Below are 22184 nucleotides of genomic sequence, written 5' to 3' on the forward strand. Positions count from 1 at the left end.
TGTTCGTACAGTCAAAATCCAATTTACATGTGAATGGATAATGATCACCATTTAGGGATACTAAGACTGCCCCAATTCCATTTCCTACCGCATACATCAACTCCTCATTAGGGAAATCAAAGCTTAATGGCTCATAATCTTCTAAAGCTCTGCTAGTCAGAAATTCTGCTATCGCGCTTCCTTTTATAGCCTTTTGACTTACATAGACTATGTCAAATTCTGAAAGCAATATTTGCCACCTTGTCATTCTTCCATTTAGTATTGTTGACTCTATCATGTACTTTAATGGATCAAGTTTTGAAATTAGCCAAGTCATATGATATAACATATATTGCCTCAACCTTTGAGTCGTCCAAATTAAAGCACAACACAATTTCTCAATTGGCGAATATCTCATCTCACACTCTGTGAATTTCTTGCTGAGGTAGTATATCGCCTTCTCTTTTCTTCCCGACTCGTCATGTTGGCCAAGCACACATCCCATAGAATTACTAAACACTGATAAGTACAGAATTAATGGTCTATCTGGACTAGGCGGAGATAACACTGGAGCATTTAACAAGTATTGCTTAACCTTATCAAAAGCATTCTGGCATTCCTCATCCCAAGTACCTTTGTTGTGTTTTCTAAGGAGGCGAAATATAGGATCACATTTCTCGATTAATTGCGAAATAAACCAAGCAATATAATTCAATCTTCCAAGAAAATCGCGAACTTCCTTCTGAGTACGTAGTGGAGGCAATTCTCGTATGGCTCTAACCTTGTCTGAGTCAACTTCTATTCCCTTTTTACTGACCACAAAGCCCAATAACTTCCCCGACCTAGCTTCGAAGATGCATTTTGCCGGATTAAGCTTCAACTGAAATTTCCTTAATCTCAGGAACAACTTCCTCAAGACTTCAATATGCTCCATTTTTGTTCGAGATTTAGCAATCATGTCATCAACATACCCCTCAATCTCCTTATGCATCATATCATGAAATAAGGTCACCATAGCCCTTTGATATGTTGCCCCTGCATTCTTTAGTCCGAAGGGCATTACCTTGTAACAAAAGGTGCCCCACAGTGTTATAAAGGTGATTTTATCCATGTCCCCAGGATGCATCTTTATCTAATTGTACCCTGAAAAGCCATCCATAAAGGAGAACAACGAATATCCCGCTGTATTGTCCACCAAAGTGTCGATGTGCAGTAAGGGAAAGTTGTCTTTTAGGCTAGCTTTATTCAGATCTCTATAGTCAACACACATTCGTACCTTCCCATCCTTCTTAGGGACAGGCACAATGTTGGCCACCCATTTTGAATACTTAACCTCTTGTAGGAATCCAGCATCAAACTGCTTTTTGACTTCATCTTTTATTTTCAGCACAATATCAGGCCTCATCCTTCGCAATTTTTGTTGGACTGGCTTGCAATCTTGTCTTATGGGGAGGCGATGTACTACGATATCAGTATTCAAACCCGGCATATCCTCATATGACCATGCAAAGATATCTTTGAATTCCCGTAGTAGCTCAACAAGGCCTTGTCTCGTTTCCTTAGAAATATTTGTACCAATTTTCACCTCTTTCCCTTCCCCCAAGGCTACATTCTCTATTGCCTCTTTCTCACGGGGTAGGATTTGTTTCTCCTCTTGTTTCACCATTTTCAATAGATTTGGAGACATATCGCAATCCTTATCATCTTCAAAATCCTGAAGTTCTTCTAAACACATGTCTTACTCAAAAGAGAATCTAGGATTTGTAATATCAGTGCTCATGTCATTGATATCTAGGGACCTACGGGGTACGAAAGAATGTACAAAGAATAAATAAATTTTTGAAACGTTTTTTTTATGTTATGAATGAAATGAAAGAATATAAAGGTTAAAAGAATATTGAATGGTATAGAATATTCATTTGAATTGATAACAAAAGTTACATTTTATTAAAATGTAAATATCTGAACATGACCCTATTTTACAAATGAAATCTTACTACTCCTAGGCTTTAGAGCAATAAGAGTGTTCTGGAAATTACTCTGAAGAATTTTTAAAAACTATAGGAAGTTCCTCTGAAACCCAATTATTCAAAGAGCTTCCCAGTTCGTAAGGGCGAATGCCCTCAAGGTTTCCTCGTTCAAACTCTTCATTATACACAGCATTGATGTAACAACCTCCTTCTTCAAGCAACCCTCCTTTAGGGTGAATTATCCCTCCGAATACAAAGGTTTGGGTTATATGGGGGAATGTCATCAATTCCCACTCTACTTCTTTTTAACTTAAACGCGCCCTTCTCCTTTCTTGACGCTTCTCCATTTCCCTCCTCCTTTGCTTTTGATCTGGCCTGAAACCCAAACCAAAATGGTCTCTCTTCTCCTTTAACTCTGGAATTTGAATCCCTCCTTGAAGATATCTTCCCAATCCTTTTCCTGGCAAGGCTCCTCTTCCCATTATCATTTGCAAACCCATCCTTGTAGTTCTGGATATCTTGGGCACCGGCACCTCATTCCCCTCTGAAATGAATGTTGCGTTGACGAATTCTAATGAATGGAAAGAGTATTCAATTGCCTCCTCGTTTGCTTCTGCATAGGGTGTACTACTGGTAACTGTCGCTATAATGTCCTCCTCCGCATTTATAGTGACCAACTGTCCATCAGCTACTAACTTCAATTTTTGGTGTAGAGATGAGGGCACCGCTCCTGCTGAATGTATCCAAGGCCTCCCCAACAGGAAATTGTAAGAGGGCTTGATGTCCATCATTAAAAAGTCCACCTCATACATGTTTGGCCCAATCATCAAAGGAATGTCGATTCTTCCCATAACCTTCCTTTTCGTGCCATCAAATGCTCTCACTACATTATGACATGTTTTTCATGTGAGAACTATCTACGGGCAATCTGTTCAATGTCGATAATGGCAAGACATATAAAGCTGATCCATTATCAATAAGCACACTTGGCAGTGTATACCCCTTACAACGAGTGGTGATGTGTAAAGCTTTAGCTGATCCCATGCCACCAGGTGGGATTTCATCATCATTGAAATAGATGAAATTGTCAGCACTTATGTTACTAACAAATTGATCCAACTTGTTGACGGATATATCATTAGTAACATAAGTCTCATTGAGCACCTTCATTAATGCTTCTCGATGTGCCTCTGAACTTAGAAGCAAAGCCAACACTGATATACGAGCTGGTTGTTTGCGCAATTGTTCAACCACGCTGTACTCACTGTGTTTTAAGAATTTTAAAAATTATCTGGCTTCTTCTTCCTTCACTGGCTCATTAACCAGTGTCTCGGTCCCTTTTCCTTTGTCTAAAGCTTTTACTTTTGCAGGCTCAACTTTGATGCCTTCTGCATCGTAGCGCTTCCCACTACGTGTGTAAGAACCCTCACATTGATCTTCCTTAGAAGCACTAGCTACATCCTCCTTCTCCGACATTGACACATGGCAGTTATAATTCAAAGGTACCCTCTTGTTATCCTTATAAGGAAAGGAAATAGGTTTATGAATGATGACTTTCGGTACCGTTGGTGTTTCAACTTTATTACTTCCTGGTAAAGAAATAATAATCCTCGGCCGATTTTGATTCTTCGGTGCACCTTCTAATGTGTATATATGTCCCTCATTTGAGCTAGCTTCATAAAATTCTAGCTCTTTGTTGTCCATAAGGCTTTGTACCAAGGCCTTAAACTCGTCGCATTCCTGGATCTCGTGCCCCTCTTCAGCATGGAACTCACAGTAGTCTCTTGCTCTTTTATTCCTCTCTTTAGAGATTATCATCTCTCTTTTCACCATTTCTTCCCAAATCATTTTCATCGGCGTTCTCATCTCAGAAACGCCCTCTTTAATCCTTCTCATACTCGTATCCCCAACTACATTTACCCCTTGATCACCATGATTTGGCAACTGGTTCTCTATACTAGGGGTGTCGTCAAATTTTACGACCCCCATCTTTTTTAGTCTTTCCACTGCCTTCTTAAAACCAGTGCAATTTTCAATTGAATGCCCCGATATCCCCACATTGTACTCACATTTGGCGTTTGCATCATACCATTTGGGATATGGGGATTGTAACGGTTTTAAATGAAAAGGGGCTATTGCATGCGCATTGAATAAACTTTGATAAAGCTCCCGATACGTCACTGGATAGGCGTAAATGAAACCTTTTTAGAATTTTGTCTCAAACTAGATCCCTGCTTTTGAGAATCTTGTTGCCCAACTGTAGTTACTCTGGGCTGACTAACCGTAACCACTTTTGAATTATAGCTACTCGTATTATTCACCTCATTATCCTTCCTTCTTGAGGCTGATCTTTTAGTAGCTTCCCCCTCTATCTTGCTGCCTCTTATGGAGTTCTCAATCATTTCTCCCGCTATAACTATATCGGCAAAACTCTTGGTGGTACTTCCAATCATGTGGGTAATGAATGGGGCCTTTAAAGTGTTTATGAACAGCATGGTAGTTTCTTTCTCCAAGAGCGGTGGTTGAACTTGCATGGCAACCTCCCTCCACCTCTGTGCATATTGCCTAAAGCTCTCATTAGGCTTCTTTTCCATATTTTCTAAAGTGATTCTATCAGGAGTCATGTCAGTCACATGATTATATTGCCGCATAAAGGCTTGCGCTAAGTCTCTCCAAGAACCGATCCTTGCGCGACTCAATTGATTCACCTAGCCGCTGCCCCAACCAAACTATCCTGAAAACAATGGATCAATAATTGATCATTGTTTACATAACCAGTCATCTCTCTGCAGAACATGGTGATATAGGTTTCTGGGTAAGTAGTACCATTGTATTTCTTGAATTCCGGCATTTTGAACTTATGGGGAAACACCAAATCTGGGACCAAACTCAAGTCTTTAGCATCAATTCCCTGACGATTATCAGCGTTTTCTAGTACCTTAAATTTCTTCTCTAACCATCTGCAACGTTCCTCTAATTGCCTGGATGATTCGAGTCTCATCTCTTCCCTCTCAACTACATCTAGATCAGGTATAACTGGATTGGCAGGGTTGTCTCCAAGGTTGAATCTCGAACCAGTTTGAAAGTTCATGGGTATTCCAGCATCGACTTGTCTCTGTTAAGGCCTTATTGTGACGGACGGCCCTCGGGGATATGCCTCAAGTTGAGTCTGCACATGAGGCGGAGTAAAACCAGGAGGATAACCCTCGTTATCCTCCTCAGGGGTAATCATAGGGGCCTTTCCTTTATCCGTTGTCCCCCTCAACAGCTGAGCTATCTCAGCCATCATATTCCTTTGAGCTTCCAACATTTAATCCTTCATCTCCTGTTGGATATTTGCTAATTGCTCCTGCAATTGCTCCTGCATTTCTTTCTGAATCTGCTCAAGTCTTTGATCTATATTCTTTGACTTAGCGCGTGTACAGTAAGGATGTGTTGCTTCTAGATTTTCTTTCTCTTACTCTCTTTCTCTCTATTAATTTTAGCTAATTAGGGTCTTTCTATAAATTTGGATGCATATGATGAGATGAGATGCAAACGCATGAATGTAAAAAGATGTCAATTCTGATTCAATTTCTTTTAGAAAATGCTATTTAAGAAACAAAAATCTTTACACAAAACAGATTACAAGTACACATTTTCCCTCAGGCCCAAAGTTTTAACCCTATTCAATAACAAAGCTAACTCTAGACCTCTATCTGACACTAACTAATACTTTGTACTTAACACATTAGCTTGCGCCGCCAGGTCTTGCAAATGATCAGCAACCTCTCAAATCTGTGCTATAGCTTCTACCATAAGGTAGTCCCTATCTCTGACTTGATCTTGAAAATGGTGAAGCTCTCCCTTCCAATGTTCTTTTCTTGCCTCGAGCTGCTCAATCTGTAGCTCACAGTCCTGTAGTGCTGCTTCCAACCCTCTAATATTGTGTTTCATTTCCTCGATCTTATCCATGCTTGCCTTTAACTCGACCACAGAGTTACGACTTCGGTGATGATGAAGGGATCGTCCCAGCTCAGTTACCTTAGTTTTTAATCCTTGATTCTCCTTTTCTAGGGCCTGATTACGCGACTGCATCTCTTGGAACTTCTTCTCCTAATACTCGAATTTGGCTCTTTCTTCTTGAACCTCTTGTTGCCACTGCTCTGAAGACTTCCCCAATCCAGCTCTCTTTAATGATTGTTGTGTCTTCTTATATTGTGTCTTCAAATCATCTCAGTCTTCCTCAATCTTCCTCTTTTCTTTCCTTACTTTTTCGACCTCGATTTTCTGAACATCGACGTCTAAACTTAGGTACATCTTCTCCTCCTCGAGCCTCTCTATCTTTCTTCCAAGCTCCAAACTCTTCCTTTCGAACTCTTACTTTATGACCTCTAACTCTAATGGAATCACTCGTAAATTCTCCTCCATTGATCGAGCAGCCTCCAAACTCGGTCTAAGGATGTTATCATTGACTCTCTTACTAAACCACCCTTTGTATTCAAAAGTTGTCGTCGGTCCTTTAGTCAGAATCTTCACACAGCAAACCTTCTTCCAAGCCTCGGAGATTTCTCGCATCTTCTTCTTATAATGATCCCCTTTATATGAGAAGTCACTCTGAGCTAACCCTTGTGTTGCTGGTATAAACTGCTCTGTCTTATATTGCCTTAGGACAAGTAATGGTGCATAACCAACAACCCTCCAAATTCCAGGAAGAGATACCCAGTCAAAGTTCCCACAACGATAAAGAATTTCGCTAGGAGTCATCCAAGGGGCTTTCCACATAACATCTTCTTCTCAGAGGTTCTGAAACATTTCTATCCATCTTTCCTCTGTAATGTCATCCCTCCTCGGTGTAGCTGCTGCTTCCTTTAGTGTAGAATAATCCTTAAAGAACACTCGGCAAGAAACCTTATCAACCCTCCAAAAATGACTATGGAACCAAACTAACATCAACTGTGCACATCTAATGAATCTACCTTCCCCAGCTCTCCGACATGCACTCAAGGATCTAAACGTCTCGGCTAGGATTACAGGCACAGGTGTGTTCTGTTTACTAGTTCGATCGAATAAATCTGCAACTGCCTCATCTATGTGCCCCATAGCTTTTGGGAAAATCATCAATCCATACATACTTAAGGCCAAGACATCAACCCTCTTCTTCACATCTGGGTGTGCCAATATCAAATCCCTCAAACCTGCCCACGGAATGCATTTGCTATCACCCTTTTGTTGGATTCGAGCTGCGGCCCACTGTTCACTCACCCCCTGTAATCATCATTAATTTCTTCACAAAAGTCGGGGGATTAGCAACCCTAACATAAGCTTTCTTACCTTGAATTTTTGGGCAGCGAAGCAAGGTCATATACTCCTCCAAAGTAGGGACTAAGTCTACCTCTCCAAATGTGAAATAACTATAGGCAGGGTTCCAAAACTGTACCATAGCTCGGAAGTTTATCTACCTTGATGTCTAGCAAATAGGAAAGATCTCCATAATTCTGATAAAAACGCTGTTTAGCCTCGTCATCCCATTGGGCCCAAATGTCTCTCAACTCCTGAAACTCATTCTGTGTCAAATTAATACGAGTGAAGTCCCATAACTCTGAGGTATACCCCTCGGTAATTATATCTCCTTTCTCTAACTGGGTTTTCTCTGACCAGGTACAAACAGAGGCATTATCCTTCACTTTATCAAGATATTTGTTCCTCATTACAAAACTTTCTAATCTAGAAATCGAACCGTGAATCGACACCTTTAAATGTTAAGTGACATGCAATGATAGCAAAATAAAGTAAGTCAGTATCATATGAAAGTATAACACACAAGCACTTATAAGGATAGCTTACTAAAGGTTATCACTCTACTCCCTTGGGTAAGCACTTAAAGCTCACTATATGCGTTTTAGTTCTAAAGCAAGGGTACTTGAACCAGCAGATTCCTCGGTCCTCACCCGTTATGGGCTCATATAGACCAAGTTCAATTTAGGGGAACACATTTCCCTATGGCCATGCGGAGATGAAAATCTCACGAAGACATAGGTACAGTATCCTGGAAGCAATCCACTAGCTCATATGGAGGTGAAAACCTCACGAAAGCGTAGCTTCTCACTCCCACTTGGGGGTACGACCACAGCGGTCATGCAAATGCAATGTGTGGAAACAAGATAACAAACATATGCAGCAAACATATGTAAAAAGATCAATATATGTAAAATTTTCCAAACTTCCGACATTAAGACAGAAAATAATCAATTTCTTGGCTTGACTCTCTTATTGGTCCCCATTGGAGTCGCCAAGCTATTGAAACCTCCTTTTAAATGGGTATTTTGAAAACGGGAGTCGCCACAAACCTTTTAAAGTGTGATTGGATCACCTTATAAAACATTTTGGTTTACAAAATTATGAGAAAACGAGCTCGGGAGTCAGTTACGTACGAGGAAGGGTTAGCACCCTCGTAACGCCCAAAATTGGTACCAAATTGAATAGTTTTGTCTTAATGTCAAAAGCTTGAAAGAATTTAGCAATAAGATCTCTTTTAAAATCGTAACAATTTGAGTTGAAAATTGAAATTCTTTTGTCCCAAAAGAATGCGAACATCACATCCAGCATGATTGGACGCGATGTTCTTAAACTTTCGTAACTAAAAATCATCTCGTAATTTGCAAAGTCTATTAAAAAGGATACTTTAGATATTTAGACAAACGGAAAATTGCAACCCAGCATGTTAGGGCACTATTTCCCGAATTCCTAAATACAAAAGACATTGCCTTGTTTTTAAGATTCCTTTGGATTAGATGAAATAGAATTTTTTTTTTAAATGTTGATGCATTTAACCTATTACAAAAGATCAATATTGGATTAATTAAACTACATACTTTAACATTTCATACAAATATAATGTGGAAAATGGTAAATACGACATAAATCACAATATGCTTTAACATTTCATGCATACATAATCATAAATGACATGAATAATACACATTATCATTTCATACAAAAGTACAAAGCAGCAAGAATAATGAATATTAAACATATATAATAATATTTCATGCGAATATATTCTTAAAATAATAACATAAAATGATCAATTTGTACGTGAATACATAATAATAAATAAATAACATGATAAATAACAAATAATTTATAAGATGAAATTAGCGTGTTAAAACAATACCTAATAAAAGAAGGATAAAAAAAACAAAATGAAAACAATAAAAAAATATTAAGCAATATATAAGTAATAAAAAATTTTAAAAATATATATTATTTAATAGTAGCTTGATATATTTATAAAAAAAAGATGTTAAATTAGAACAAAATTTTGTAGTAAATTTTAAATATAGACATTAAATATATATATAATAACAATATATGTATTAGTTTATAATAAGTTACAAATTTAAATTTTTGATACTAATAAAAAATAAATAATGAAATAATATATAATAAAAGGAAGATAATATAGGTAATAATATATAATAATATATGATATGTAATAAAAAATATAAATAAAATATAATGAAATATAATAATATGATAACTGTCATATAAATAAGGATAATATATATATACTATTATTTAATAATAATTAAAAAAATTAAAATTTTACACAATTAATGAATAATAAAATAATACATAATTTATAATAAAATAAAAATAAAAATGCAAGGAATAATATATATAGTAAAACATATAATGTATAATAAAATTTATAAATAATATATATATATTAAAATAATATAATGAATAATATATAAATAAAAAGTAATATATATATATTATTTTATATAACTAATATTTATAAAAATAAATAATATATAAGGTATTTAATAAATAAATTATGCAAAAATATTTAAAAGGATTAAAATTAAATAAAACTAGGGTTCTAGGGCTAATTTTAAAATAAAAAAAATTAGGCCTAATTGGAATGCATTCAAAACTACAAGGGACTCACTGGGCAATTTGCCCTAATCCCATAAAACGACTTCCTTCCCAGAATAGGCTTTAATAGCCATTAGGACTAGATTGAATTAATCGTAGAAGACTGGGGTCAATTTAAAATAAAAACAAAATGAAATTGTAAAGATTAAAAATACGGAAGGACTAATTGGGCAATTAGCCCATTTAAACGAAAACACGCGAATCTCATCCGGTTCTCAGGTCAACACGCGGATCCTGGGTTTAAACGGTGCCGTTTTGGTACTTATCAGATTAAGCAAAAACGACACCATTTCTATTATGCTATTTAAGTCAGTTTTTTGGGCTAAAATTCATTTTAGAAACTGTTTTTTTTTTAAAACTTTGAAACTCTCTGAAATGAGAGAGGAAAGGGCAGTCCGGGCTCCGGTCTCCAATTGTTGGGCAGCACACCCACGCGCCACACGCGCCACCGTATGCGGTGGTCAGAAGGTTAAAAACCTTCGTCTTTCCAGGCGAAACACAGGTAACCTCTTCCCTCTTTTAAATACTGATGTTTTTTTTTAAAGAAACAATTCATACATGTAGAACAACAGGAAGTAAATAAAAAATGTAATTGAATCACCTTTTCCACAATGAAACTGTTCGTCTCCCTTGTGTATATGTGTATATCTGTTTATATATATAAAATCTGTGTTCTTTTTATTGAATCTGTGTGTATATTCAAAAAAAACCGTAGTATTATAAAAGATCAAAAAAAGGGGTTTTTATAACCCTCTGTTACATTTTAGGAAAGAATCATTTGATTTCTTTCCTTGTTTGTTTCTTTGGTTATGTGGTTTCTTCTCCTTTTGCAGGTACCAGCGAGGAAGCTAGTAATAAACGGGCACTGACGACGGCACACCAGAGTTGATTCAGGCGTCGATCATGGAGTGATACGGAGCCTGGAATCACGGCACTTATGGTGGGTCACTGCGAGACGAACGGGCGCGTCTGTTGGGGTGCTTGCAGCGCCTAGGGTTTCTGAAACCCTAGGCCTTTCTGTCTCCTATTAACGAATTGGGCCACTTGGGCCCTATGTATTTTGGGCAGCACTTGGGTACTTGGGCTTGAGCGTAACCGGGTACTGGGTAATGTAGGCTGATTGGGTCTTGGGTCATTAGTTGGGCTATTGGGTTTTGGGTTTTGTTAATGGACTGTAAATGGACTTTATTTTAATAAATTTTTGTTTTTTTATTTTTATTATATTTATTTATTTTTACGGGCCCGGGTAAATTTGGGCTATTACAAAATATGCATATTTTGAAAGTTAAATTTACATGAGTTTGACTAGTATGATAATGTTGTATAATTTTGATATGAATTGTGGTATAAAATTCTTAAGAGGTATTGAATGAATGAATGAATATTTGCTAAGTTTGAATGGCATAATGAATGATATTTGATTTAAGAACTATTAGTAAATGTTTGGGCATGAAATAGATATGTTTGGCATGTGAAAATAGCTTAAAAATGGTCAAAAAATCATGTTTTCACGCGGCCAAGTCACATGGGCGTGTGCCCAGGCCGTGTGAAAAAGTCAGAATTTGCCCATGGCCTGGCCACACAGCCATGTTTCAGGCCACACGGGCGTATGCCCCTATTTCCAAGGAAAAATTTCTAAAGTTGCCAGTTTAGTCCCGAATCACTTCTAAAACATATATTGGGCCCCGTAGGCCCATATTAGGGACTTTATGATGAAATTTGATGAATATTGATTTGGAATGTAAAGTGTATGATTGGGTTTTGTATAAATGTTAGTGTATAAGTCCAGTAATATCTCGTAGCCCTATTCCGGTGACGGCGTGGGGTTAGAGGGTGTTACAAATATATTATATTAAATTATTATAATATAAAATTCTAAATTTAAATTTAAATTTTTAAAAGAAATTTGAGTTATTAGGTTTACTTTGTATTATTTTGCATCTGCAACATTTGTTCTAATATGTGCCATATATTATATGCTTCAATGGTGCTATTGAAATATATGAAGTTGTAATGTGCAAAAAGAAGTGCATACTTCCTTCACCATTGCGACACAATAACAACTTGTCATATTCAGAAGATTAACATTTTATTGAACCAAATATTTGGGTCATATTGATATTGTTGAACGATTTAAGTTCATAAATGGAGATCAATTCATTTAGAGGAACATATTTAGAAGATCAAGTTGGATCATATCATGTGTATTGAATACATTGGATCAAGGAAGTTGGAATGACTCAAAGCATTGAATACATACCAGTAACAGGTCCATTTTACTTGGTCGCTAATATTATATTATATTTAACTATTTTAGCTACTGAATAGAAGGGATTGTGATTATGTTAGAAAATTTCAAAAACCTTATATAATTGGGATAAATATAGCCTTTGAGATGCAGAAGTAATGATCCTTCATTGGGGTGTGTTAGAATTAGAACCGTTTTTTGTATTTTCTTCAAGGATAGTGGATTCATCTGGTTGAGCTATGCTCCGCACACGTAGGAAAATCAAACTATGTAAAAAAAATTGTCTCTTGTTTACATTGTATCAATCGCAGTTTTTTAGAAGTGTTCACTTCTGCAGCAAGCTCTTCTCATACTTTGTTTCTTGTAGATTTAGCAACTTGTAGACGTAGCAATTGTTTCAGATCAACAGGTACCATGAAATGGAAAGAATGTGGAATTATAAGTTCAAATTATAAAAATTTATGAAACGTCAAAAAAGTTCAAGAACAATGCTAAAAATATAACGTCAAAACTTCGTTAGCGACTATTGGTGAAGGATGGGATAAGACCTCTTCAAGTGACTCAACATCAAAAGGGGATTCTTTCTTAGTCTCAAAGCTTTCTCATTTGCTAGGTCTAGGAGAAGAAGATCTTGAAGAACTCTTTGAGGCTCCAATAGAAGATGATTTGGGTCCTCCTCCGTCAGATTTCGATTGTGATGGAGAGGGATTGTTGGAAGATGGTGTCGACAACTTGTTGGAAGAGGACTTGGGGGAGGAAGCCGAGGAAGAAGATGGCGACTTTGTGGGGGAAGAAGCCTTGGAATGGGAAGCAAATGCGCCAACAATATCTATGAAAACAAGTGCAACAACAGGAAGATCTTGGCGGGCCATCTTTCTCTCTTTTTTTCTTGATAGTTTCTTATATCTGTTTTAACTTTTATTTGACGAAGTATTGATGTATGTCAATAGAAACGGAATTAAGATAAGTGAGAAATAAGAAAAGGTTATAGATATGAAGAACGAAAATATCTTTGCTTTTATTGGAACTCCAAAAGTGTTGATTTGCATCCACAAGAGTGAGATTCCAAAGTGATTAACAACAGCCGAAAATAAAATTGAAGCTAAAGAAAACTAAAGAGTAAAATATTCTAACGTACAACTAATTAACCTAACATGGTCGCAATGAAAAGAAAGAAACAAAGATGCAATACTAAATCTTGAAAACAAATTTACCCAGGCAACTAAATTTTAGTAGCTTAATATTAATTTTGTTTTTTATTTTATGCATTAATACTCTTTTCCGATGCTAATTGTTAATAAATATTTTTATTCACATTCAAAAATTTTAATTACTTATATACATTTTGAGGGATTTCATTCACTATGAGTAAATAAATCTTTTATTTTGGGCTCAAGAGTAATAATAAATCAATTAGCCTATAAATAAAGTTGTAAATGAACTGATCTTGAATAAAAAAAGCTCTGTTTATATTCATTTGTTTAATTTTAAGCTTATTCATGTTTAGTTTGTGTTCGTTAAGGATTTCAAATTTTTGTTCATATTTGTTTATTTAAAATTATATGTGTTCATGTTTGTTTGTCTAATATTCACGAATATATTCATCTAATTTAATCGAACATGTTCACGAACAATGTTAATAAATAATAAACAAATAATAAATACATACACATATATTGTTTAGATATAAAATAGTCAAATATAAATATAAATAATTATATTATAAATAAAAAATACAAACCAAGATAATTTTATTAATGTATACTAATGGAACAATAAATGAGTTTTAAGATAATTTTTTAATATATATACTAATGAAATTTTTATAAAAAAATATCATTAATAAACAAACGAGTCATAAACTAGTCAATAACACACCTATGTTCATATTCGTTTGTTTATTAAATGAACATAAAAAATTTAGTTATACTTGTTTATTTAGCTTAATAAACAAACATAAATACGTTGTATAAACGATACACGAATAGTTCATCGAAAGTTGAACTTATGCATGTGATGCTTAGAAGAAGAAGAATTCGGTAACAACTACAACACCGGCGATGCCAGTGAAGGCTTTGATTTTTATAGAATTAGAAGGTTCTGGTGCAGGACTATCGTTACTAAATTTTGGGCTTTCATTATCAACGAACTCATCGTTGCTTTTAGGGCTAGAAGTAGGGGAGTCAGAAACTTCACCATCGGTAGTCGGTGAAGGAGGGGATAACACATCTTCTGGGGACTCAGCATCAGAAGAGGATCCTTTCTTAGCCTTGGGGTATTCGTTTTAGTTGGGGCTAGGAGAAGAGGAGCTTAAGGAACTCTTTGGGGCTCTAACAGGAGATGACTTGGGTGCTCCTCCACTAGATTTAGATGGTGATGAAGAGGGGCTCCTAGAGGATGATGTCGGTGAGTTGGCAGGAGAGGAAGCTGAGGAAGAAAAAGAAGAAGATGGTGACTTTGCAGGTGAAGAAGCCTTGGAAGGGGATAACGAAGGTGATGAATCGGCGACAAACGCCCCAACAATAGCCATGAAAATAAGTGCAGCAACAATATCTTGGCGGGCCATCTTTCTCTTTTGCTTCTCGATAGTTTATGATATATGTATTAACTTTTTTATTAAAATATTGAGATATAATAATATATATATATATGGTAGTGATTGTAGTGGTTTTCTTGTGGACGGGATTAAACCTTTAAAATCTCAAAAAAAAAGAAAAAAATAATTAAGTTAACTTTTATTTTTAGGGAAATTTTTTAGAAATAAAAAGCTAATTTAGTAGTTAATGTTTTGTACATACTAATATTTTTTCCTTTTAAAAAGTCCACTAAACCAAATATACTAGTAACCATATTGTAACTTATAACAAAGCCTTTCAATGGTTAGAGTTCAACATTTTGTGTTCAAGAGTTATGAGATATAAATTCTAAGCTATTCTTCAATTAAGTAATACTACATATAATGTATTGCTTTCAACGACACATTTGAAATTATAATATGATAATAAAGGTATAATTAAATCATATTATATTATATTAGGGTTAAAATTTGGTACATTGGTGGTGTATTTTTTTTATTCGGTAAGTAACCCTAAAAATTTGTCATGGATCTCATTTTTAAAATTATTTATTTTTCTATTATATTACTATGTCCCTTCCCTATATGATACTTGTCAATCCCTAACTTTACTTGTAGAGTCTAAACATTATACTGGTAGTGTATCAAATATTTTCCAACCATATTTCATTATATTATAAATTTTTAAATTTAACTTTAAAATATATATATAAATTAAAAACAAAAGTTAATATTATGTTAAAAGAAAATTTAGCTATTGGATTGACATTGTAGTATTTTGTATCTGCCATGTCTGGTCTAATATTTGCCATAGGTACGATTAAATGGAAAGAAGCAGGAATTCCAAGGTCATATTATGATAAATTGTGAAGTTGCAATTCTGATTTCATGAGCCAAGTAGTTTGTGCGGCCGATCATCTCTTTGATTATGTGCAAATAGGTCACTTGAAGATTGTGTTAAGGGTTGGGTTGCCTTTTGAAGCCCAATGTTCCGGGGTTGGGTTGCCTTTTGAAGCCCAATGTTCCGCCTATTATTTGGAATGAAAAATTAATGTGCTTGGCTCACATATTAATGTTGCAATTATGATCTGGCTCGTTTTTTCTAATTCTTTTATATATTATGTAATTTATGCTATATAATAAGTAAAATATTATAATATTAGTTATAAATGTTTTTTTAACAAAAAATTTTATAAAAATTTAAAATAATTTTGAAAGTCTAAAAGGGTTTATGCTTTAGATTTTTATAAAATTGTGCTTGTTTAGGTAAAATTTGATATGCATATTTTGAGTTAAGCCAATCCTAAATAACTTTATATAATTTTGATATCATGCATAAATTTAACTTGACTTTTAAATGCTTTTACACTCGTAATTCTGTCTCGTGTAGCTATAAAAAACTCCTCATTACCTTATTAAAAATAAACTTATGAACAACACTAAAAATATGAAGAAAAAAAAACACACTAAAATTGCAACATGTTAAATTCCAAAAATAAAATATAAAATTAGAATAGAACACTTAAAAACACATAGAAACAAAGTGTAAGGATATCGAGGCCTAAAATGAGCCTATGATAGAGGACTCATCATACATAAACTTGGGGAGTGATAGTAGTGATATTTAAGAACAACAATTTTCTAAATAGAAAAATTTCCACTATTATCATCTGCATGGTGTAGTTGATACATAAACAATCACTATATCATTTGTTACTACTTAACGCTTAAAGGCATCTCCTTTACCCTTCTTCATCTCCAGCCTTCGTCTGCTTCTCCTTGACCCGAGGTACGTATGCCCGACCCGTTAATTTAACGGATAGAAAATCCTATTCTCTTTCTATTGCTTTAGATTAATGGGTTTCGTTTCATGATCTTGATGGTGCTCCAGGTTTTTTTTTTTTGTGCGTTAGTTCATTTTGCGTTTGTTATGAAGGAGAGATAGGAATTGTGTGTGTTTTTTCCGGTTTTATTTATTTTTTGGGATTAATATTTTTTTCATTTCACGATTTGAGTTTGAATGGATTTGGTCAAATATTGAATTGAATAAGATCAGACGATTGATTGTTTCATGGGTCGAATTTGGTTGTTGATTTGAATATTTTATTTTGAAAGATAGGGTTTTTTTGGGGGGTTTTCCTTAAAGGAAAAAGGGAAACAGAAATGGGATGGTGTAGCATTCGCTAGGGAATTAGGATTTTCTGGGCTGTTTTTAATTCATAAGGTAGCAAAGGAAATTGATTTTCCCCCCTTTTTTTTATAAGCTGTAACACTCCTAGTTCCATGAGGACTTCCATGGATCCCATCATTGGGCTTATACCTTTAGAACCGGCTTTTTTTATTGGCCAAAGAAAAAAAATGAAAACTAGCTCAATTAACAAGAACTGGATTGAAGGGTTTGTAGTTTACCATATATCATAGAATCCTCCCTGAATTTGGGAATGGAAGATTGTTATTCAGTGTGTTTAAGAGAGGTCTATTCTTCCGTTCTTTAGGATTGATCCCATTGGCTCTTTTTGTTCTAATCATGTTATGATAATTTTTTTTTTTTGAAGTAAGATGGTTCTATGTCTTGTCTTGTTAATGTCTTGTACCAAGTAGAAGATCAATTTAAAGTCCCATTTTTCTTTGGCTTTTTATTGGGTGTTTTCATCATTTTTCTCTGTCTTTGTATGGTGGGTTATTTCTCGTTTCTAATTTGTTTATTGTTTTCATTATTATCGCATGAGTTTATGTTTCAAATATTGATTCTGAGCATTGAAAATTTTCCGATTATGCTGATTTATTGATGAATTAGAATTGTTAATGTAGGAAGTTCTGCTAAAATTTATAAAATATTGATGCTGTTTGTACAACTAAAACACATATTCAATGGAAAAAGCAGCATGGAAACCCTTTTGCCCCTGTACATTAAATCAAAGAGCAAACTAGGCCTTTCAGTCAAAAATTTTCATCTAAAGTGGCTGACAGAATAACCAAACAATTATATTTGACGCGTTACATGTACCTTATTTTGATGTATAGGAACTATTTTTTAATAGTAGAAATGAATGAAAATTTTAACACAAGGACCAATTTGCTCTTTGATTTAAAGTACAAGGACTAATTTGCTCATTTTTTGAGAAGAAAAGGCAAAAAGCAATCAGACTTCTAGTAGAAGGGCTTCCATGGTACTATTACCTTGAAAACAACATTTTAAAATGAATGAAATTTAATTTCTGATAATGGATGGGTATAACTGTGTTTTTCCCCCCTTTTTCGATAAAAAGAAAATAGATTGGCGATGGGATTATCAAATGCGAGCGGTGACTTGTCAACTGAAGTTGAGGTAGATGCTTTCAGGTGCCTCTTTCCCCTTCGTTTCTATGAGAAACATCTTTTAGAGTCTATACGTCCTGATGCTCGTCCGCTTGGAAGAGCAAGAGAAACCACCATTGCCCTTGGTTAGTAAAAGAAAAAAGATATAACTATGAAACTTTTATGTGACATAATATTTCTTCATACTTGGATCTGATTCCTTTAATATCCAGGGGCTGTTGCATCTGCTAATGGTTCAGCACTTGCAAAAATTGGTTCAACTGTAAGTTTGTCACTTTCTCTGAATACATATACTGCTTTGCTTTGGCAAGCAATTAAGCTTGGAGTTTAATAATTAATTCCTTGCATGGCATAGACTATGTTGGCTGCTATCAAAATGGAGGTCATGACCCCTTCATTGGAAACACCGGATGAGGGTTGTATAGGTTTGTTGCCGTTAGCTGCATGCTTTCCTGTTTCTCTTTCTCTTCTTAAAACGTATCTCTTATCTCTCGTATTTTATCATAATTTCTTTTTCATTTTCAGCTATTGATTTCCACATGCCTCCAATTTGTTCTCCAATTGTTAGGCCTGGCAGACCGGCTGAGGCAGCACCAGTCGTGGCAAAGCAGTTGTCAGACACTATTTTAAGGCATGCCAATTTAGTTCCTTGATTGTTTATTGATGTGAGATGCACTCTATTAAGCCTGTTAATTTACTTGTAGTTGTGACGTGTGCTGTTTATCTGTGCTGTAATTCTTCAGAATGCAAAGTCTGCAATTTGAATTCTTCAGAATGCAAAGTCTGCAATTTGTTATCTCATCTTTGTGTGGATTCAATCATTATCTTCCTCTTCGCCTCTGTATTTGCTTATGATTATTGATGTGGTTAACTGGGTATTTTAGCCTTGATATTGAAACTTTGAGTTCTCCCTCTTGCTTCTTACTACTTGCTGAAGCACACTGCTCAGTTATTTTATCTAAATTTGTTGGTGGTTTCGTTTCTTTTGAATCTCTTTACACTTATAAATGTTCTGTTTCAAAGCTGTTCCACTTTGAATCCTTTTCTTTCTGTTAGGTTCTCAAACAACTTGTCATGTGTAATTACAGCTCTGGCATGATCAATTTGAAAGAACTGTCCTTGGTTAGTGGAAAAGCTGCTTGGATGGCATATTTGGTACGTGATTGTGCTTTTAAAATGTCTTAATTATCCGTCTTAGGACTTTCAAATTGTGTAAGAGTTCGAGCATAAGCCATCTAGTGTTCATGCAAGTTGATATGGAAATTCAAGTAATACCATAGTGCCTTTGTTCTCCTTGAATATGGAAGTAACACAGTATTCTGTTTTTTCAGGACATATACTGTTTGGATGCTGATGGTGCTCTTTTTGACACTGCATTACTCTCAGCTGTTGCTGCCTTTTCTCACTGTAAGTGTTTCTCTCATTTTCATCAAATATTATAACATCAATTCACCATGCCACTAAATATGATAATACTTGCTAAAAACAACCAACCTCTTCCATGAGAAAGAAGATTCACAATGAGAGGGAAAAGAAAATTTGCGATGGTAAAATTGCTTTGATCTTTTTAAGAGAAAAATGTATGACCGCCTGAGGAATTCCTCCGGTTTAAATTAAATTAAAAGTAGCATGTCATTTGTTTATCAAGAGTGAGTCATAATAGGTTGACAAAAGACACTTGGAACATGATGCTCCTTTTCCTTCTGTTATCTTTAAGAAATTTATGATAAACCACTAAAAGCTATATCCACTTGATGCATTAACATACAATTGATTTTATTTCAGGCTTGGCATTCTGATTTTCATGCTTCTTTTAAGTGTGTGTCTGACGATCTTGGGGTTTTGCATGAATTACTTCCTTTAGTTTTAACATAGGAAACGCATTTTCATGCACCAGCAAAAATTATCACTGCTCTATCTTGGCAATACAATGATCAGAATTTGCTTTAGGAACATGGTTTCATCTAATCCATGATTAAAGCTTTTCCTTGGGTAAACCAAAAAATTACTAAATCTCATATTAGATGAGTGATTAGTATGCATCATTGGTAGTATAAATCTTGACCAAGCTTATTGGTTATAGGGCATACGTCAATGGTAAACCCTGTTGCAAAATATCCGCAATTTATACTTTCATGATATAAGATAAAAAGCAAGGTCAGCCATATGTTATGGCTGTAATCTATTTACCTTTTAATTTTGCCTAGCTTGCTTTCCCATGCAAAGCCTCTTTATATTATCTGGTATTGATATTCCCTCTGCAGCTACACTATTGATTTAATAGATTTTGTTTTGGAGTGTCTAATCTAACTGTTTTTATTTTACAAAAAAAAAAATATTCCAGTGGAAATCCCGGTGGTATCTCTCAACGATGATGGAAAGATCGTTTTATCAGAGGAACAAGGACTATCTGACAGGGAACCAGTCAATAAGGAGAAGAGAAAAATTAATCTGAGCAGCATTCCGTTTTCGTTGACATGTGTACTTCATAAGAACTACATTTTGGCAGATCCTACTGCCGAGGAAGAATCTATTATGGACACGATTTTAACCGTGGTTTTAGATTCATCTAGTCAACTCGTCTCACTTCATAAACCAGGTGGAACAGTTCTAGCGTATACATCAGCTATCCAGGTCAGTTGAATCTTGATTTCCCTTTTTAGGTTTTAATGATGCTTTAGTAGCATAATACATTTTAGTGCTCTTATCATGGTGTCTTTTTCACCGTTAACTTTTGAAGCCACCTTGACTCCAAGATTAGGCCTGAAGGTCATTTTCTTGTCCAAAAGGAAATAGTTTACAGAAATATAGGTTGTCATGTTCAATGTTCAAACTTTTTGGTGCTTTGAAGTCTTTTTTTTTATGATGTGTTTGCCATACAAATTGTTGTAAAATTAGGGTTAATGTAATTTTTGTCACTTAAACTTGACAACTAGGTCCAACTTAGTACTCTTTAACTTTTTTTATTAGTCTCAGAACTCGGTAGCTTTTCCTAATTAGTCATTGAACTTTGATTCCATTAAGGTGTGATGACTTGACATTCTAATATTGACCATGTAAGCTTTTCCCAATTATATATATTTTAAGTGATTATGTGGCACAATCTCAGAGCATTATGTCATCACACTTTTAACGAAATTCAAGTGGTTAATTTAATTTTTTACCCCTAAAATTTGCAATTAAGTCCACTTTAGTATCTAAACTTTTTTTTATCCACATTAGTCTTGGAACTTGGCAGCTTTTTCCAATTTGGTCCCTAAATTGGTTCCATTAAGGTGTGAGCATAACACTCTTAAGATTATGCCACTTCTTCAAACAATCTCCAAGTGTCTCGTTATCACACTTTATGAAAATCAACTTGCAATGACCAAAATGGAAAAAGTTGCAAAGTTCCAAAACTAACACGGGCCAAACTAATTGCAAAGTTCGGGAGCTAAAAATTATATTAACCCTTATACTTATACTGAACTAATGGACCGAAAGCTTGATATGAAAATAACTTTTCCATGGATGCAGGACTGCATTGCATTAACACGGCAAAGGGTGAAGGAACTCCAAAAGATTCTAGAGGAAGCCATTTCTGGTATGGAGGTTGACTAATCTTGCACCTATTAATTTAATGTTAATAATTTATCTTTTTTAAATTATTTTTCGTTTGTTCTATTGCGTTTGTTTAGTGACATTATTAGTTCAGGGACTGGTTTTTGGAGGTTGTAATGAACCAATTCTAGTATGCTTAAAAGGGGCAAATTTTGTTTATTGCCTTTTGGTATGTTCTATAGAATTTCTTAATGTTGAAAATATATGCTAAGTAAGTCCCTTTTTTAGAGGAACTGAATCAAATTAGTCCATTTACTATTAAATAGATTGATTTTTGTCTTGAATTATTAAAAAGGATCAAATAATGTCAAATTGTAATAAAGTTAACATTTAGTGTTTGAAAAATTACATGAAAAATTAATTTTTATTCGTTTCTAGTTCAACTCTAAATAAAGGATTTTATTTGCAAAACCACTAAAATTTACAAAATATTAACTTTGTCAAAGACTTTTTTAAAAGAAAAATGTTTTTGTTGAAATTTCACCTTATTCTTGTTAATTGTATAGGGATTAAATTGATTCAGAGGAATTAATTTGATCCAATCTTTATAATAGAGTGGCCTACCAGGTAG

At 34.8% G+C, this 22184-nt stretch overlaps 2 protein-coding genes across 2 annotated transcripts; one reads left to right on the forward strand and one right to left on the reverse strand.

Moving 5' to 3' along the window:
• Positions 1-14140: 14140 nt before the first annotated feature.
• On the reverse strand, positions 14141-14686 carry LOC107931656 (pectinesterase inhibitor 10-like). Its single transcript, XM_016863592.1, has 2 exons — positions 14456-14686; positions 14141-14389 (listed from the first exon to the last, which is right to left on the reverse strand). Exons 1-2 carry the CDS (start codon positions 14684-14686, stop codon positions 14141-14143), a joined length of 480 nt encoding a protein of 159 aa, XP_016719081.1.
• Positions 14687-16247: 1561 nt separating this feature from the next.
• LOC107931625 (exosome complex component RRP43) lies at positions 16248-21840 on the forward strand. Its single transcript, XM_016863565.2, has 9 exons — positions 16248-16484; positions 17965-18138; positions 18226-18275; positions 18369-18438; positions 18539-18644; positions 19102-19168; positions 19345-19420; positions 20358-20647; positions 21530-21840. The coding sequence occupies exons 2-9, from the start codon at positions 17979-17981 to the stop codon at positions 21611-21613; spliced, it is 903 nt and encodes a 300-aa protein (XP_016719054.1). The 5' UTR covers positions 16248-16484; positions 17965-17978; the 3' UTR covers positions 21614-21840.
• The last annotated feature ends 344 nt before the right edge of the window (positions 21841-22184 follow it).

Source organism: Gossypium hirsutum, chromosome A02, assembly GCF_007990345.1.
Source record: "Gossypium hirsutum isolate 1008001.06 chromosome A02, Gossypium_hirsutum_v2.1, whole genome shotgun sequence".
NCBI lineage: Eukaryota > Viridiplantae > Streptophyta > Magnoliopsida > Malvales > Malvaceae > Gossypium > Gossypium hirsutum.

Coding starts and splice junctions, on each gene's coding strand:
- LOC107931656 (XM_016863592.1), bottom strand. CDS start 14,686: ATGGCCCGCCAAGATATTGTTGCTGCACTTATTTTCATGGCTATTGTT. Junction 14,390..14,455: donor GAGCACCCAAGTCATCTCCT/GTTAGAGCCCCA, acceptor GAATACCCCAAG/GCTAAGAAAGGATCCTCTTC.
- LOC107931625 (XM_016863565.2), top strand. CDS start 17,979: ATGGGATTATCAAATGCGAGCGGTGACTTGTCAACTGAAGTTGAGGTA. Junction 18,276..18,368: donor TTGCAAAAATTGGTTCAACT/GTAAGTTTGTCA, acceptor TGCATGGCATAG/ACTATGTTGGCTGCTATCAA. Junction 19,421..20,357: donor TGTTGCTGCCTTTTCTCACT/GTAAGTGTTTCT, acceptor AAAATATTCCAG/TGGAAATCCCGGTGGTATCT.